Source organism: Oryzias latipes, chromosome 7 (assembly GCF_053564925.1).
Source record: "Oryzias latipes strain Hd-rR chromosome 7, Olatipes_Hd-rR_3.1".
In the NCBI taxonomy this organism is placed as follows: domain Eukaryota; kingdom Metazoa; phylum Chordata; class Actinopteri; order Beloniformes; family Adrianichthyidae; genus Oryzias; species Oryzias latipes.
In genome coordinates this window covers 19569761-19587439 of record NC_136243.1, presented here as the reverse complement: position 1 = coordinate 19587439, position 17679 = coordinate 19569761, and the positions used below count along the sequence as shown (strand labels likewise).

The 17679-nt window shown below is 38.9% G+C and overlaps 2 protein-coding genes across 3 annotated transcripts in view; both read right to left on the bottom strand.

The window, feature by feature from the left end:
* Positions 1–585: 585 nt before the first annotated feature.
* Positions 586–2484, bottom strand: LOC101168039 (ammonium transporter Rh type B). Its single transcript, XM_078950522.1, has one exon. It carries the CDS (start codon positions 2361–2363, stop codon positions 942–944), a length of 1422 nt encoding a protein of 473 aa, XP_078806648.1. The 5' UTR covers positions 2364–2484; the 3' UTR covers positions 586–941.
* A 1513-nt stretch (positions 2485–3997) lies between these two features.
* The window catches only part of slc12a5b (solute carrier family 12 member 5b), a 38614-nt gene continuing 24932 nt past the window's right edge, over positions 3998–17679 (bottom strand). Inside the window, exons 7-26 of one of the 2 annotated variants that reach the window (XM_004070771.5) lie at positions 17077–17324; positions 16787–16998; positions 16521–16688; positions 14713–14811; positions 14440–14497; positions 13139–13313; positions 12778–12896; positions 12602–12700; positions 11661–11780; positions 11429–11533; positions 11163–11331; positions 10879–11074; positions 8919–9088; positions 8698–8829; positions 8450–8557; positions 8246–8362; positions 6239–6420; positions 5035–5049; positions 4810–4943; positions 3998–4729 (exon numbers count right to left, since the gene is read on the bottom strand). In XM_004070771.5, coding sequence (XP_004070819.2) covers positions 4638–4729; positions 4810–4943; positions 5035–5049; positions 6239–6420; positions 8246–8362; positions 8450–8557; positions 8698–8829; positions 8919–9088; positions 10879–11074; positions 11163–11331; positions 11429–11533; positions 11661–11780; positions 12602–12700; positions 12778–12896; positions 13139–13313; positions 14440–14497; positions 14713–14811; positions 16521–16688; positions 16787–16998; positions 17077–17324 — 2718 coding nt within the window. In that variant the 3' untranslated portion in view covers positions 3998–4637. The remainder of the gene's footprint in view (positions 4730–4809; positions 4944–5034; positions 5050–6238; positions 6421–8245; positions 8363–8449; positions 8558–8697; positions 8830–8918; positions 9089–10878; positions 11075–11162; positions 11332–11428; positions 11534–11660; positions 11781–12601; positions 12701–12777; positions 12897–13138; positions 13314–14439; positions 14498–14712; positions 14812–16520; positions 16689–16786; positions 16999–17076; positions 17325–17679) is intronic. The other variant, XM_020704740.3, reaches the window with a different exon arrangement.

Sequence of the window (17679 nt, the reverse complement as noted above, 5' to 3'; positions counted from 1 at the left end):
TTACCTTACCTTATCTGTTTTCAAACTCTTCTTATAACAATTATATATAAAGTTTTAATAGATAATTAGAATCACTTAAAATAAATACAAGTTATAATTAGCCTGCTCTTTTCTGTGTAGTTTATTTTAAATACTTAGTCTGCTGTTCTGCATGTAGAGTATATGACGAGATCTCAAACATTTTTAGTTATTCATTATTTTCCTGCAGTACTGAAGATAAACTATTTTGATAGCTCCTTCCTGCCATCTAGTGAACAGTTTTAATAATTGGAGCTTGATTCATGTGTGAGTTAACAAATTAGGGCAGTGGTGCAACATGGACTTTAGGCTGGAGTGTACCTGGTTCCAGTCTCGGGACCAACAGGATTAAACCTGGATGTTTCTATCAGAGTTTGCTTCATCTTTGTCACCCTGCTGTGGTGTCCTTGGGCAAGGCTCCTTAGCCTGATGCAGCTATTCAGTGGCTTACATGTTAATCTATAGAAGCTGAGTGGAAATTCATGTAGTTTTGAGTAAGATATTAAATATAATTAGAAATTATTAAATATCAAATGGAGGTAAAAACAAACAAATGAATATTACCCGTTTATATGTTGCGTTTCACCTTTATTCAAAATAAGATTTGATCATTTTTTATTATCTATTATTTATTCTATCATCTATGGATCTTTTTGCTACTTTTTCCCCTGAAGATGCTTTTGAATTGTTTGATTTAAAATATTGATTTTCTTAAGTCATCCCCTTATTTACCGCCTCCACAAAAGATTATATTTTTGATAAATTGCAAAATAATTAAGTATACACATTTTTACAACACACTGCAATACAAAAACATGATCAGTTGTGCAATGAAACACACATAGATAAAAATATCATTTTTTTGGCAGTAAGTAAAATCTCAAAGGTTACAAACTCTCTTGTCTTTGTGTTGGTAATGCACATCATGCAGAAGTCTCTTCCATCATTATGTTATCAATTCGAAGCGGTGAGTCATAATCCCAGGGGACCTCAAAAAATAGTCTGTCATCAAAGCAAAGGTCATCAGAGGGGGATGCAAAATACGGCAACCTCAACACAAAGCCTGTGAGGAGGCCTCCCAGTGCTGCGAGTCCTATTGTGGAGAAAACAGCTGCGACCTGGAAGAGAGCCTGTTCTTGGGCAGTCCTGCCCAAACCTGCCTGCAACCCTGGAATCAACATCTGGAGTTTTACGAGTTGAGGGTCGCCTTCCACAGGGGCTCTGTGGGCAAAGATCTCATACAAGCTGGGGCCATAAACCTCCTCATCAGCCACCAATATGGCCCAGATCCCTGCAGCGCATGATATGAGTCCTGTTAGTCCATGCAAGTTGTGTATGCCACACTGGTCCTGGATTCTGCAGTGCTTTGCCAAGAAGGGGCTCAGATACTTGTAACCCAACATACATGCAGTACAGCCTATCATACCCAAAACATATGCAGCTGCAGGTGAAATCATCATATCCACTGATGCCCCGACTGTCACACCTCCAGCTAGAGTCACATTCTGAATGTCAGCCATGGTGAGTTTTCCATTTTTGTTCAGCAAAGATGAGAGAGCGAAGGCTGTGATGGTGGATGCGCTGAGGCCGATGAAAGTGTGGAGGATGGCTCTGTGCTGGTCGTCTCCTTTGAAGGCCAAAGCTGAGTTGAAGGAGGGCCAGAAGACCCAGAGAAACAAGGTTCCCATGACAGACAGGATGTCAGACTGGTAACTGGTGTTTTCCTTTGCATGTCCTTCATTTAGACTTGGTCTGTGTAGCACAAACGTCACACCCAAACCAAAATAACAGGCGAAAAGATGAATGAGAATAGAACCTCCTGCATCATTGATCTTCAGATAGTTCAGAACAGCCCACTCTGTGACTGCAAACGCCGGCACCTCCAGCAGAGCCATGACGAGCAGCTGCAATGGGCTGGTCTTTCCCAGTACAGCCCCGAATGATATGAGGACCACGGCACAGGCAAACTCTGCATTTATAAGATTAATTACTCCGAGGTGGATCTTACCATCATGGTAAAACTGAAAGTAGCCCTGCACCAGGATTGCCCACTGGATTGCAAAAGTTGCTGTCAGGAAATTGAAAACCATCCCTCCAAAGCCATAGAGTCGAAAAAAGGCCAGCAGGCATCCAAATCCAAGGAATATCATGACCTGTATGTCAGCAAAGATGGGATAGTCCCTGTAGACTGCATTGTACATTGGAATTGTCTGGTTGGTCTGAAAACTGGCATCAGCCTGCTCATCATAGGTGACAAAAGCAGCGTAAAGGGCAACAATGATGACCTCAGAAACAAACACAAATAAAGGTAACCTCACTCGAAGGTTGGCCGCCCGTGTCTTCATCTCAACAGCTCTTTGGATCTAATGAAAGTCCCTCGTTTCGAGCCTCTGATTATCTGTGTCTAGATAAAGAAGGTCAAAGACACCGGCCTAAGCTGCAGACACTGACAAAGCTGTATGTGGTCTGACACAGGGAAGTTTGACTGTCTGGACTTTGTCCATTGTAAACAGTTACGAAATATCAGCATTCCTGCAGCGGATTTTAGAGCACAATATGGACATCTGAAAAAATTCGAATGTGCATCTGACATCCAGGTGAATTTACATCCAAGCTAGTATTGCCAATCCCTTTACAAATACTTTACAAGTTAAAGTTAAAAGTAATTTTTTAAAACTCTAAAATATAAAAACACAGTTTTGCTGCAAAGCTAGTGTTGTTCACATATGTACAAAAAATAAACAAATTAAAGTGAGTACAAAACCCATGACTTTGATATGATTTGGACTTAATCATGAATTATTTTATTTCCGACTTGATCACAAAACAAAAAGTTGTACTTCTAGGGCATTCCTAAATTTCCTATGTTTTAGCACATTGATTGTGACTACTGAGCCTGCAAAGCAAAACCGAATTTTTCACCCTTTTTTTAACATTTTATCTATGTAAAGATTTATGCGGCAACAGAATGCAAGAAAATCCTGATGTCTTTGCTCAATTTAAGATATTGGATTTAGACAAATGAGACATCACTGAAGTAAAAGTGATTCAAGGTTTTAGATTTTGGATGTGTAGCTTTTTTTACTGCTGAGATCTGCAATCATTTTGATGCTGGTGCCAAGACTTTTCCCTTGGATTGTTAATTTTAAGTCACAGCCAGTTTGGCAGCGCAGGGACAAAAGTGAAATAAAAAATACAAATAAGTTGCTGGTTTTGTCAATGTGACTAAAGATTTTAGGATGCTGTTTTTATGAAAACCCAGGTTTAAATAATATGAGATTGACCACATTTTGGTCTGTTGTAGTCAGTCTGAGTGTAGAATGTAGATCTTATGCTAAGCAGCCATTGTGTTCAAATGTTATTGATAAAGTTAAGTTCAATTCTTTTAGAACAGGTGGCAAAAATATTCTTTTAGATAATGATGCAATTAATTTAATTTAGTTAAAATTCAATTTTTTTGTACAATATTTGTTATTTAATTTATTTAAAAAATACCTTGATGTTTGTATTTGTCAAAATTTATGGTTAGCCATTATTAATAAATCATGGAATGTAAATGGAAGATTTTTGAGATTGTGGAAAAGAATATTTATATTTATCGGACTAAAATAGCTTACAATCCCTTAATGAAATCCTTAATTATTCTAAATGTGACCAATTTTTGTTAAAAACAAAGCAGCAAGGTGTGTGAAATAAGCTTTGACAGGAACCTCAAAGTGATCTCTAAGAAAACTTTATGAATTCACAAAGTTGCACCAAAAACAGCTTTTTTTCTGGAGGAGAGTAAAATTCTAGAACTAAAGTTATTAAAAATGAAGCTTCAGGCTAAATAAATCCCTTAGCTAATGTGCAGGATTGATCTGCACATCATTTATGTCTGCAAACACATTCACAGCAGATCCTCATGATGGGTAAAAGAGGAGGAGTTTCAACAGAAATCACCACAAGCCTTTCGTCAGAGAAAGCAAACACAGCATAATGCCAGATAAAACATTTTTTTTATTATGATTTTACACAATACATCCTTTATATATGCTACCTTAAGGTACTTTCATGTAGATGATGCTATCAGCAAACGAACAGATACAACTACGTATGTTGTATGTGGAAGTATGCAAGAAATGTTCTAATGGCACCACTGTTCTTTCATCACCCTGTGCAGTTTTTCAGACTGTGCAGGTCTCATTTAGTACAGAAAACCTCAATTTAATCCATTCAAAGAGGAAACAAAAAACATCTTCGTTTAGCAAACTTTCAGCATTACTTCCAAGCATACATGGAAAGACAAAAAAAAAGACGAACGACAGTCAGAATTACAAATAGAACTTAATTATTGAAGATAGAAAAGCAACGGTCAAACGTGAAGATAAGAAGACGTCTCTTAAACAGGAATAAAATCAAGGAAAAATCTAATACAAAGGGGACTTGAAACTACAAGGACATCAAGATTTTTCTTGGCCTAAATTCTTTCCGTTTTTTGAATTGCCCAAATATTTAACTGGTAGCTAATGTAGAAAGACCTACATGAGTATATGACACCTGGAAACTCAACTGTCTGAGCACAACATAAAGAGTCAGGTGAGAGGATAGGGATACTTTGGGGGACATTTAAAAACCCCTCAAGAGTAAATGGTGATGACTTCACGTCCACCTCCACGCACTAGCAGAACCCGATTGAGACCTTCAGTGAGCACCTCAAGAAATTCCATGTCTGAGAGAAATTCAGAGTAAAGGACTACAATTTTGCATTTTTATCGCCAGATTTGTTTTCTCTTTTGAATTAAAGGATACAGTTTTCATCGCCCACTCGGTTTTTTGGTGGTCCAGGCATGTTAAGCAGGACAAGCTTAGCCTCCTTGGATTTTTTGGTGATGACGTCATTGAGCCTTACGGCTGTGTGCATGCGCCTCAAGTCGACCTGATTCCTGATCGAAGAAGCATTACAATAAAGTAGATTTTGTTTCCAGATCAGCAGACGGAATGTTTCACACTTCACTACAAAATGCTGATACTCACAAGTTTTCCCATTCCCTGCAGCATGATTTGGAGAAAAGTGTTATCAAGTGGTGCACAGAAAGGGGATGTCAAGACACACAGCGAACTGTAAATATTGGTTATTTATTTATGAGAATTTTTACATGTATCAGCGTTTTTCTTTTCTTGGAAAATCTATGAATCCAGCCTCAGATACGTAGATAAGGGATGTCAATTGACAAAGCTCCACTATTCAGCTAACACAGGTAAACTGACTGGAAACAGTTAACCTTTGTTCAGTTTTGACTGACTTTAAAGATAAGAGCTGAGGATCCGACAGAAAGGCAAAAGTTCATGCCACTTTTTGATGTACTTTCTTGCAAAAGCTACATCCAAGAAATAAGTGCAAAGTCTGAAGAGAGAATTGATTCAATTTTAGATTTGATGCAGATTTGGATGACTTCAGAAAAAAACTGGGGAAATGCAGAAATAAATTTCATGGAAAACTTGTACTCGTCTTGTTTTTTTAACTCAGATTTGTATCATATTTAGCTCATGGATTTTAATTTTTATTGGCTGAGAAACATAAAATCAGAGCTAGTGCGGTTCTTTGGAGAAATGCACTGAATGAATTGTAATATGTGTAACTCGACTTGCTGTATTTACACGTACATTTTCACACTAAGACTTGATGCCATATCACATGTTGGGGTCACCTAAAGTTTTTAATGTTCCCACTTTTTCTTTGACTGACACTCAACTTTATGGACAATTTGGATTAAGAAGTTTCTGATGTAATCAATCTTGTTTTTACTTTGTGCAAATATTTTATTGATATATGTAAATTGAAAAACATGTCCTTTGCTTGCCATCTTTTGAAATTACTTTTTTGATTATTTCAAGTCAAACGTATTTCAAACATGAACACGAAAACAACAATTTACTAAAGTGTTGCAAAATTGCGGTTATTTTAGGTTTTCTCTTGCCGTGTCTCTGCCAATGTTGTATTTTTCTCACTCCTCCGTTTTGTTATTGTATGCTCATTTCTGATGAATGTTTTACCCCAACTTGGTTTGTTCACAAAAAGCAAATTAATTTTAAAGAGGTGTCAAAAACCTCATTATCTAATTATCTAAGGACTTTTTAAACGGGATTTTCTAAAATCCAATTGTCTTTAGTTTAATCACACAGCTTTTTGCCACCTGTGGTGCAGATTTTGAGTACAATCGAGTTCCATGTCACTCACGGTCTCATGCTGAAGAGGTCTTTGCCTGCCTCTGCAGGTGCTGCAGGTGAAAGGGTCCTCCCTTTGTCTGCGCCCTTACTGTCTGTCCAGGCTGCAGCGCCTCCTGCAGGGGGCTCAGCAGGTGGCGTGGGGCTTGTAGGGCTGGTGGGTGTGGAGGCGTTCTTGTTGTAGATCAGCTGGACCTGGAAAGGGTAAGACTCTACTGTCAGTGAAGAGAGTCCTCTGAAAGTGCAAAGACAAACCTCTGTGCGGTCATTGGTGTAAAAGAGACAAAAGAACATCTAAGGTAGTTTTTAATCCTCCACACAGTGGCGGTTCTACCCTGAATTACTCCCCGGGCGAGACCCTCCTCTGCCCCCCCCCCCCCCCCCCCAATAAAGTCACTTTGTCCGTTTATTGTAACTGAAACTAAGAAATTGATATAAAAAAAAGATGTTTATCAGAATTCTGCACTGCATTATAACAGTTATCGGAACATAAAAATAAAAAAAAAAGGCTACCAGCATGGCAAAAATACAGTTAGGAAATATTTAATCAAACACAAATAAATAATCTAAAATAAATATTATAAACTACAAATCACACTAATAATACACTAGAATAAATGTAACTGCAGCACTAAGAACAGAAAACACTAACTAAAACCTAACCTTTGTGGCCTTCCTGATGCAAGCTTGTCAATAACGTCATCATATGAAATCTGCTCCCCCCCTGAATGATTGATACTAACAACAGCAGGTTAGTGAGTTGCTCCTGAGACTTTGGTGACCTCAGGTATGACTTGATCAACTGGAGTTTTGAAAAGCTAACAGCAGCAGCAGCAGCAGCAGCAGCAGCAGCAGCAGCAGCAGCAGCAGCAGCAGCAGCAGCAGCAGCAGCAGCAGCAGCAGCTGCAGCAGCAGCTGCAGCAGCAGCAGCATGCTACCATCACAGCTTATTTAACATTATGAACTAATATACAACAGTAAAACACAACAAAAACTTTGATAAGCAGAGCAGACAGACACACGAATCATAACTAATGTTACAAGTTAAGGCAGAGCAAACACTTAAGAAGAAAATCTTAAAAATGACGTTATTTACAATATGTGGGCCTACTTCAGTTTTGGTCATGATAGACCAAACAAGAGATTTTTCCTCTGCAACGTTGTTGTTGTTGGAGGGCAGGTAGCATTCGAATTTAGAAAACGTGCATCTAGCTATGTGATAATACCCTTTTCTTTGTCTCTTTTCTCCTCTTCTTCTCTTTTCTTTCTAAATTGGGCACCAGCTTTGACCTTTTTTTCTCCATATTTCAGATGTTTCTGCATTTAGCATAAATGTCCTGACATAGGTATCAAGTCTGTCGACTAAACCAACTGTCATCTTAGTGAAAACATTGTTTTGTTTTCCCATTTTTATTTGGGCATTTCACACAAAAATAACCAAAAAAGCATGATTTTTTTATACCTTTTTTATACCCGAAGCCCCCCCCCCCCCCCCCTTCGTCACACATTTCCAGCAGGAGCGCGTGCAGCTGCACCCAGGGGCACCAATTCGCTACATGGCGGCGCAGTTTTTATGTTTTCAGCAAGCACTGAGCCCTGGCCTGTGACCGTCGCACCCCTGGAAGAAGATCCAGCCAGGTTTTGCGCTCCCTGCTCGCCTCTCAACCTGCACCCTTCACCCCGCGCCCCCTCCCTTCTCCTTCTTCACCCCGCGCCCCCTCCCTTCTCCTTCTTCACCCCGCGCCCCCTCCCTTCTCCCTCTTCACCCCGCGCCCCCTCCCTTCTCCTTCTCACACACATTTGCGTGTACTTCTCAAAGACAGGAGGGAGCGCAGGGCGGGGCGGGGGCGCCGCCAGGTTTCAGGCTGTTACAAACTCTGTGATATAAAAAAACCAATAGTGGTGCATAAAGTATTTTACAAGGGCTGAGCCGCTGGCGCCGCCCCTCCGTCATTTTTCCGCCCCGGGCGATCGCCCGTATGGCCCGTGCCTAAAACCGCTACTGCCTCCACAGAATCACCTTTTCCTCTGGTTTTTCTGCCACAGCGTCTCCGCCCTCGGCCTTGTGCTGGGACTGCAAAGTAGACGGATTTTTACGCCTTATGGATCCACGAGATGAATCTGTGATGCTTTGTATCTGTAACAAGTAAAAAGAAGTTTTGATTGTTATTGCAAAACATGTTACCCGGCTCAACAATTTCCGAAAAAGATCATTCTCTTTGACCTCTCTCTCCATCTCATTCTTTGTCAGATGCATTTGTTTGAGGATCTGCGATCGTTGCTCCATTACCAGCGTCTTCTCATACGTGTACGCTGATATGTCATTGTCCAGCTTTAAGATACATAAAACAATGAAAGTAAGTTGTAGAAATGGTTTATCTCATAAATGAAATATGGGCTTAATCAAAACTCAACCATTTTGGAGCCTTGTAAAGAATTGTAAATGGACAATAATTGAACAGATTCTCTCACCATCTCCACCACTTCCACAACTGCATCGAGTCGCAGGTGGTAAAGAAACATAATGAGGTCTTTCTTCATCTGGATGCTGTTGTCATCCATTTGAGCCACGGTAAATATGCGCATCTTGCACTTCCTCCACACCTGTGGCACAAAACAAAAGGCTCATGTTTTATGATTTATGGTGCTATATTCTGTCAGCGGTGTCATCAAACCATGTTTCAGATTCTGACCTTATGCTGACGCAGCAGGAAGGGCAGAAGCATCAACATGCCTCCATCATGGACGATCCACCACACATCTATGTGGCCTTCAGTGAAGCGCTCTCCATTGGATGGATAGCTGGAGATATTTTTTGGGACCAGTAATGCCAAACTTGCTAGAGTTGTCTCTCTGACCACCTCTGCAGAAGAACAGTGTAAATGTAAACAGTGGGAGTCTTTAAAAGGCACATGTCAGTTTTTTACAGTTCAGGTTTATTCATAGAATAAACATAAAGTTAAGAGTCCAACAAATGCTGATTTGCTGACTTTTATAAAGAGCAATAAAAATTCAACTGTACAGTTTGATGCATATTTTTATGTAAGCCTTCTTTGCAGCAACTAATCTGGTGATTTTAAATCGGGATAATGCATCATAATTTAGCCATTAAACTTCACAATTCACAAACATATTTATTAAAACTACTTGATAAATAAATTTTTTTACATTGCATATGTTTATAATTTTTGAAAAAAAATTGCATTTCCTTTATAGTTGTCTAATAATGTATCATGTAATCTATAGATTCACCATCCGCACACAGTAATGAAATAATGGAATAATGATAAAGAGTCACGAACAATTGCAGTCCACCATTATATGTGTCTGACTACGCTCTCTCCAGCAGTTGTTAATCTATTTCAGATTATGATCACAGCACAAGATTTGATCAACTTGTGTGCTCCTCCCTCCACTCGTATAGGTCAACCTATGCTCCTATCCGTTTTGGAAAAATGTGTTAACCACAGTTATTTCCATGTAAGTCCACCACCCTCTTTGCTTCTGCACTCCTTTCCTACACTGAATGTATCCATAATTTCCTTATCACTTCTGTTTCCCTCTGTTTTCCACTCTAGGGATTTTCTGGATCACCTCATCCATCTCCCTCCAGAGTTTCGTCTCCTCTAGCTCGCATCCAACCTGGGATGCAGAACCACTAATAACAATTAGCATCTTTAACTTCCAGCTTCAGACTCATCACTCAGGCTCATTCAATTCTCGCATCACTTCCAGAATATTTTTTTTCTTGCAAAGTCCTCCTTCTGGATTGCTCCTCCCTCAGTCTTCTTACAATGATAACTCAGCTTCAACTCTGCTCTATTATAAACCCAGCTCCCCTTCCATCTGATTTATTGAACACACAATGTGTCCACCTTTCTTCATTCCATCACGTCAGGCAAGTCTTTCATGTCAAACCCCCAACATCCAAAGTTCCTCATCTTCCCATTTCTTCAGAAAATGATTCTATGGTCAGAGAAAAACAAACAGGTAGTCCCATTGGAACTGTCTACAAAAACAGACGAGACAGTTAAAAAGTGGAATTAGGAGATGCTTGATCCTTGAAATGCTAAATACTTTCTATCCAAGGGTTTCATTGGATAACAAAGCAAGAGTACCGCTAAGAATGATTGCAGGTTAAAAGTAGAAGAAAGATGCTGAGAAATTATTCCTCTTTTTACTTCTTTGCATCTATATATTTCTCTTCTTGCACTCAGTCTGCTTGATATGTATTTTCTGCCATTTTTTAAATGGCAGTCTTACTTTTCTTCTATTAGTATCTTCATTTTGTGCATTTTTATTTTAAAATTGTCATATTTATGACTGTAAGTCATTCAAAGTTTAGATGTCACAAAATGCATCCTAAAAAATTGATTTTCCAATTCCTCATTAAAGACAAAACTCACTGACTTTTAAGGCGACTAAAAAGATTTCCTCAATTTCTTTGACTAACTCCAATTTTCAAGTCAAACTTAGTATCTGCCACTGTTCTGAAAGCATTTAAATATTTTTTTTTAATGTGTGTTTTTATAGGTGCCTCACATATTCACACAAATGCAATATCCCAGTAAATACGAATCTGAATTTTTGCCACAGAAGCTCAGCAATGATCGATGATTTTTAGAAGCGATGTCTCAAAATGGGATGCCTTACCGATGAAGTTTCTAAATTGCTGGTAGTATTCTGGCTGTTTCCAGTTACAGGGCCAGCTGACCATAACCGTGTTGTGTTTTAGACCTCCAAGCCCTCCAACTTGTATCAGGTGGGAGGTTCCATCTCTTAGGTTGGAGGAAATGACGACCTGAGAGAAGCCTTTCACTTTCTCTGTCTCCATCAGCTTTCGCAGTGACTACACCAGGAGAAAAATTTCTGTTTTCCTTCACAAATTTTAACAAAAATTATGATTTCAATCACTGTATATAAAAGAAGTAAAGGACCTGATCAGCCCTCTGAGCATCAGTATAATTGCTGAGGAAGGTTCCTTGAACGGTGGTACCAACGATTGTGAGACCTTTGCCTGCTTTCAGCTGATTGGTCAGTGAGAGCAGACGAGGCTGTTCCACATTCTGCGTTGCATCCATGCTCACCAGAACCAGAATCTGAGGTCTTACAGACAAAAGGAAGATAAAAAAAAAGATCAAATTGCTTAAATATCTGTTACAACAAAAAACATCCTTAAACTCTAATGGTTACACTTGCTCACCTCCAGTTCTTTGTGTGTGGAGGTCCCTCCTCCAGCCTCATCAGAGCAAACCGTGCAGCACTGAGCGAAATGCCACGTATGCCATCACCCCACTCCTTCTCAGCTCTGTTTCACAGGAGATTGTCAGTGAGATCTGGATTCAGGGAGACTGAATCTAACAAATATGCCATGAATAAAATAGCAAGCTGCTCATGTCACAGCATTAAAGACAAGTGTTTCAACTAACACTTACCCACAAAACTCAATGTATTTATAGATGCAGGTGGCAATGCCCATGGCAACAATGGCATAATACCAAGAGCAAATGAACATGAGCGACAGGCACAAGCTCATGCCCAGGAATGACAGGGCCCTGTGGGTGAGGACATTGTTTGTAAATCTACACAACACCATGACAGTCAAAAATCAAGAACAAAAACATAGAATATATTAGTGTTTTGACTTTTTGGATCAGTTTTTCTCCACTTCCTAACATTTTCTGCTCATAGATTGCCCTCTGAAAGGATTATTCTTTCTCTAAAATAACTTTATGTTGACATAACCATAGTCTTAATCGTTTTAATCTTATTAAATGTATATATCCACATATGTGTTTAGAAATTCTTTTCAACAGAGACTCTTTTGTCAAGTATGTGGGATAAATTAAAACCTGCAGAGGCAGAGCTACAAGGGTTCAAAGGGAGTCAATGCAAAAGGCTTTGCCCCCTCTCGCCCCCCAATTTTTGAGTCAATGTTAATATAATTGTTGACAAAGATTAAGAAATCATCAATACAAGCTTCTTTAAGAACTGCAAAATGAACAAACAGTTTTTAACATGAAATATTAAGCCCTTGGAAACATTTCCTTTGGCAAACCTTAGAGCCATTCGGCCCATCAGGGACATCAGCACTCAGGCCTTGGCCAAAATTTGTGCCTTTTTTCATGCTAGGGCAAGAGGAATTTCTTATTTTAGAACTCAAAATTCCTGTTTTAAGAAGCTAATCATGACATGGATTGGATTTATTTGTTGGGTCTGAAGTAATCAGTTTTACTCAGTTCGTTTATGTGTACAGTTTGGTGAACAACCCTTTGAGCTGAGAGGAGTAATGGTTGTCATTTGCCGCCCCTCCAAAGTTTTCTGCTCCCCTCCTGAACCCCCGTGTAAAATGTTCTAGCTAAGTCACTGAACTTACCAGTGGTAAAATTTAAATCGTGGTCTCCAGTTTGGCGTCCTCAACAGAGTCTGCAGGGCACATGCAAGATTGACGAACATGTAGCACATCAAGAAAAACCTGGACGGGGGGCAGTAAAGGTGAAGTGAAGACATTATGTCGTAGCTGTTGGGTTCAGTGCACTTTGTAGTCCTTACATGGAGAGGATGGGGGCAACTGAATCCAAGGATGCAATGATGATGCCAATCTCACAGATGCTGGCTGTAAGCAGGAGGGCCCAAGTTGGCTCCCCATTGGCTTTTCCATGTCCAAAAACCTGTAATATTGTAAATATTCTATACTGGAGGAACATTTTGTGGATTTTCCAAAGCATTTGACACAGTCGACCCTGTCTTGTTGTTGACGATGCTACGGGATGTTGGGTTCATCCCAAAAGTCCAAACTCAATTCACGTTCAGTGCTGAGAACTGTAGTGGGTTGTGGCTGGTAGACTGTGTGCTGATTGGACTTTCAGCATCATGCAGGTGCATTTGAAGGTTACAGTACACATGTACTCACTCTAAGAAATGGGATGATGCCATCTCTTGAAATTGCCTGAAGCAGTCGAGGAGCTCCAGTCAGACTCTGCAGTCCTGCTCCACAGGTGGAGAAGAAGGAGCCGAATACAATGACCCACGGAGATGGCCAAGCCAGCGTTCCGATCACCAGATTACCATTGACTCCTTCACCAAATCTGGAAGTAGAAGTGGCGTGGACCTTTTTTCTGTTAAAATCTATATTTTTAATTTTGTGTAGTGAGAGTTATTTTGTGGTGTGAGAGTTGACACAGAAACTTCAGACACAAACATTCTATATAAGATCTATTAGACTATTAGGTCAAGGATGATAAGTCATTTTTAAACAATCTTTTGACTCTTCTTGATAGAAAGAGGTGTCTTTTTAAGGAGTCAAGCTTTTAAAATACATTTTGTGAAAGTTTAAAAACTTCTGCATTCTGAACTATGGAATCCCATCAGGAAGTTTCTGTTTAGGCCTGTTTTCAATTTCAAAAATTATTTTGCTTTAAGAATATTTATACTGTAATTTGTTTTTAACGGATATGATGAGTCAACAATCTCTAACATCCATGTTTATTACATTCACAGCAAGTTCCTTAATGGCAATTTCAATTGTAAAGATGATTTATCAAAATAATCAAGATTTTTGAGAAATACATGAATAAAAGGACATGAACAGTGGAGTTGGCTTTTTTTTGTTGAGTTTAGGAAGGCTTTTTTATATTGACATTTTTTTTTAATGAATATGCATTATGATATGAACAGAGTGAGATAGGTATTTTCAAAGGTTCTTTGTTGTTTTACTGCTAATAGAAGATAATCTTGACTCGCTGTCTATTCACAGTCAGACTGGGTCAATGATGTGTCATAACGGTCTTCTGCTGTCGTATAGATTCCCGTTTTGAGAAAGACCTTCAAGCTCAGATCAGTAAGGTAGAACGTGGTAAAAAATGATTTTTTCGAACCTTTGTCAGAAAGTCATTACATTACCCTTCAACATTATCCTAAGAAAATCTAACACTTTTCTTTTTTTGTTTTTCTTGTTTTTCTGTTTGAAAATAAAAAAGCAGGAATCTAGAATTCTAGTGAAGAGGATATTTGAGTAAGCAGCATAATGAATGTTTGCATTTGTTAAAAGCAGCAGTAACCTAAACCCTAACTTCAGCCACAAACACGATGATGTTCAAATATAAAAGAGCTTGCAAAGATAAACAAAGCAGAAGATATCTAAATGTAGCAGTACTGTAAATAAATAAAAACAGGATAAAGAAATCCTAACAAAATTTGCTTAGTCAGACTCACTTGTCTCGTAATACGACTCCTTCAATACAAGCCCCAAACAGTATGACACACGACATATCTGACAAAAAATGCTTGTTAAGGTAAGAGAAACATGTAAAAATTTGAACATCAATTTTCATGAAAGGAACAAATAAATAAATGAAATGAAAAAAATTAGGAAGGTATGCAAGTGTCAGTATGTTTGGCCCACAAAAAAACACATATTGGACAATAATTCCAAGTACATCTCTATTTTATCATCTTATCCATCAACAGGGAGGCAGTGAAAGATACACACAGTTGATGTGGTGGTGATAGCAGCAATGGTGCCGATGGGGATCGACTTCTGAGCATCACGCAGGTCCCCAGAGCGGTTGGATCCAGCCATGATACCTGTGATAGATGAGATTTCACTATGTGACCCCAGAGTGAGAATTATGATCATTTCATTATTTTTGACGTACCCGTACTTTGAATCCATGTTCTAAATATGACAGTGAAATGTTTAGCTCATGAAACTCTCTTTTGCACAGTTATTCTCAGCTGAATTTGCACAATAGCTGATTTGTACATAGGTTTGGTCATTTACTGATGCACAGTAATATTTTATATTTGGTGTGATTGTTTCAGATATCCTGTAAATATGCTATCCTATATTTATTTATATAGCCTTTAACCTTGTGACATTCAGAGTGGACAGCAAAGTAAACATCTCATTGTACAGGGAAACCAGTTTCTTTACTGTACATATATTCAAATTCAAATTCAAATTTTTTTTGTCACACACACAATCATACACCGTACAATGTGCAGTGAAATGCTTAGGCGACCGCCCGCGACCTCAAACAAAGAAAGAATATCAATATGAAAATAGATATAAGAATATAAAAACATAAAAACAGAATATCCGAATGAGTGCAAATATGGTCTAAAGTGACATATGTGAAAGTGGCTTGTGTGTATAATGTCCATGAGTATGGATGTGCAAAAGAAAAACGGGTCAGTACTGTGTGTTGTACTGATTACTGATTAAGAGACCGTATCGCCGTATCGTGTTTATATAATAACAAACACAATGAATCGATGAATCCTTTGAAAAATAGTTTTCACTTAAGAATACAGCATTGGTTAAGGTAGGAGTCTCACCCTAATTGTTCAGTCTAGGGGTTAACGTTTTCAAAGTCAAAATGCATAAACTGAACACTGACATTTATCATTAAAATCAAAGTAAAGGGAGATTTACAGCATGGAATTGGCCAAAAATGAGAATTGTTTTTTTGTTTTAAATAAGTACTTGTTCTGTTTCTTTCCCAACTCTTTTTTTTAAAAAGGTTTTTGTTTTTTGCAAGTCAGTTACAAAACTCTCATGTGGAACTTGTTTACTTCAGTCCTTCTGAAAGTTAAACCAGCAGAGTTTTTGTCCACTTGGTGGCAGCAAATACAACTGTAAATGCAGAAATTCTGACTCTTTAAAAAAAAGGAGGCATTCCTTTTTTCACATGTTGTCTGACAATACCACAACTCTTGCTCATTTCCTTGGAGGAAGTGGACCACTTATCAGATATATTAACTCCAGTCCTGCCCCTGACTGGGAGAGGTTAATCACAAGTGGATTGATCAACTTGATAGTGATTCATTTGAAAAGTTTAAGCAACATCTCTATATGTCTTAAAAACAAACAACTCTTCCACCCCCCATCCGCCCTTCCCAAAATCTGGAAAACTAGTTGGTAAGAAACTTGACTTAGACCTTAATGATCTCTCTATGCATTACTCTATTCATTACTGTGTTTCTTTTGTTTATGTATTCCAGTCACCTGGCTTTCTCGTGAGCTGAACTTATGGGTTTTCCATCATTTCTTTGGAGAGAATAAAACCTTGAACAGAAAAGCAGATGTGCATGCGATCTGATCTTGATAAGCATTACATTTCTGTGATTCAAATAGTACTGGAAATGATCACATGAAGCAAGCAGTTTCACAGTAGGGCGAGTAAGTGTGGATACTTATGAATCTTTTGGGGTGTTTTCTTTTGTGTTTCATAAATGAAGAAAAAAAAATCGACAAAATGTAATGCCATTGGAATTGTGTTTTCAGTTCTGACCTGTGACGGAGGGGAAGTAGATCCCAACCAACAGGGTGAAAAAGCTGGTGATGTCTGCCAGGACATAACGGTTACTGTTGGTTGTGGGACTGTCAGGATCCACATTGGAGAGGAGTCCACGCTTCTCCAGGAACATGCCTTTCTCCAGATAGTAACCAAACAGGTTCTCTGCAACGACAAGGGATAACTATGGTGATTGACAGACAATGAACAGATTCTAAGGCTCTGTTAGTTCACAGAGCCAACAGATAACAGTTGAAATCTACCTGCCAGAATACCACTGGTAACTCCTGGAATTCCTTGTATCTCTGTGACGTTGTTGTTGGTGAAGTATTCATCGCAGGTGGCGTTAAGGGAATCAGAATCGCAGAAGGAACTCCAGAGTTTGGTGGTAACGGTCTCATTGTCTATTTCTATCACCTTTGCGCAGACATCATATCCTTTAGAGATGAGTGTTCTGTTTCCAAGCAGACAAACACTGAAATAAAAGACAGAAGAATTCACTTCACACACCTAGTATCACAACAGATCAGGGGTCCATAAAAACGATGCTTACGGGAAGGTTGGGGGCTCGAAGGCCGTATTGATGACTCCTGCGTAAACAGCCAGAATAGAGAAGATAACACAAGCCAAGAAGACCAGTGCCAGTTTGTTGACGTATTTGACTCCCACAAACACCACCAGTGCCATTAAGCTCAGCACGATGGTGCCATACACTCGCATGTTGTTAAGCAGAGCAATCTCTGCCTCTGCTCCCTCCAGGCCCTCCAGTTTAAAGATGGCAGCCTGAGGAAAAATGTAAATCTGGAAGAGCAAACAAAGAGATATAATGCAGATAGGACTTAATAAGTGCAAATAAATCTTTAAACTGTGACAAGTGAAGGTGTCAGGCATGTTTAGTTTTTACTTTTATCTGGGGGTAAAGGGCCTTTATTTTGTACTAAGGAGGGTTGTTGGATCTCTATCAGGGGTCACCAACCTTTTTGAAATTGAGAGCTACAGTACTTCATGGGTACTAAGTCATATGAAGGGCTACCAGTTTGAATAACAAATTTGCTTAGTTTTCCTTTAGTTATTTATTAATGATTAATGATACTCATATCATTAATATTTGAGTATATGAGCTGGAGGTCATTTTGCAATGTTATGATTTCAATCT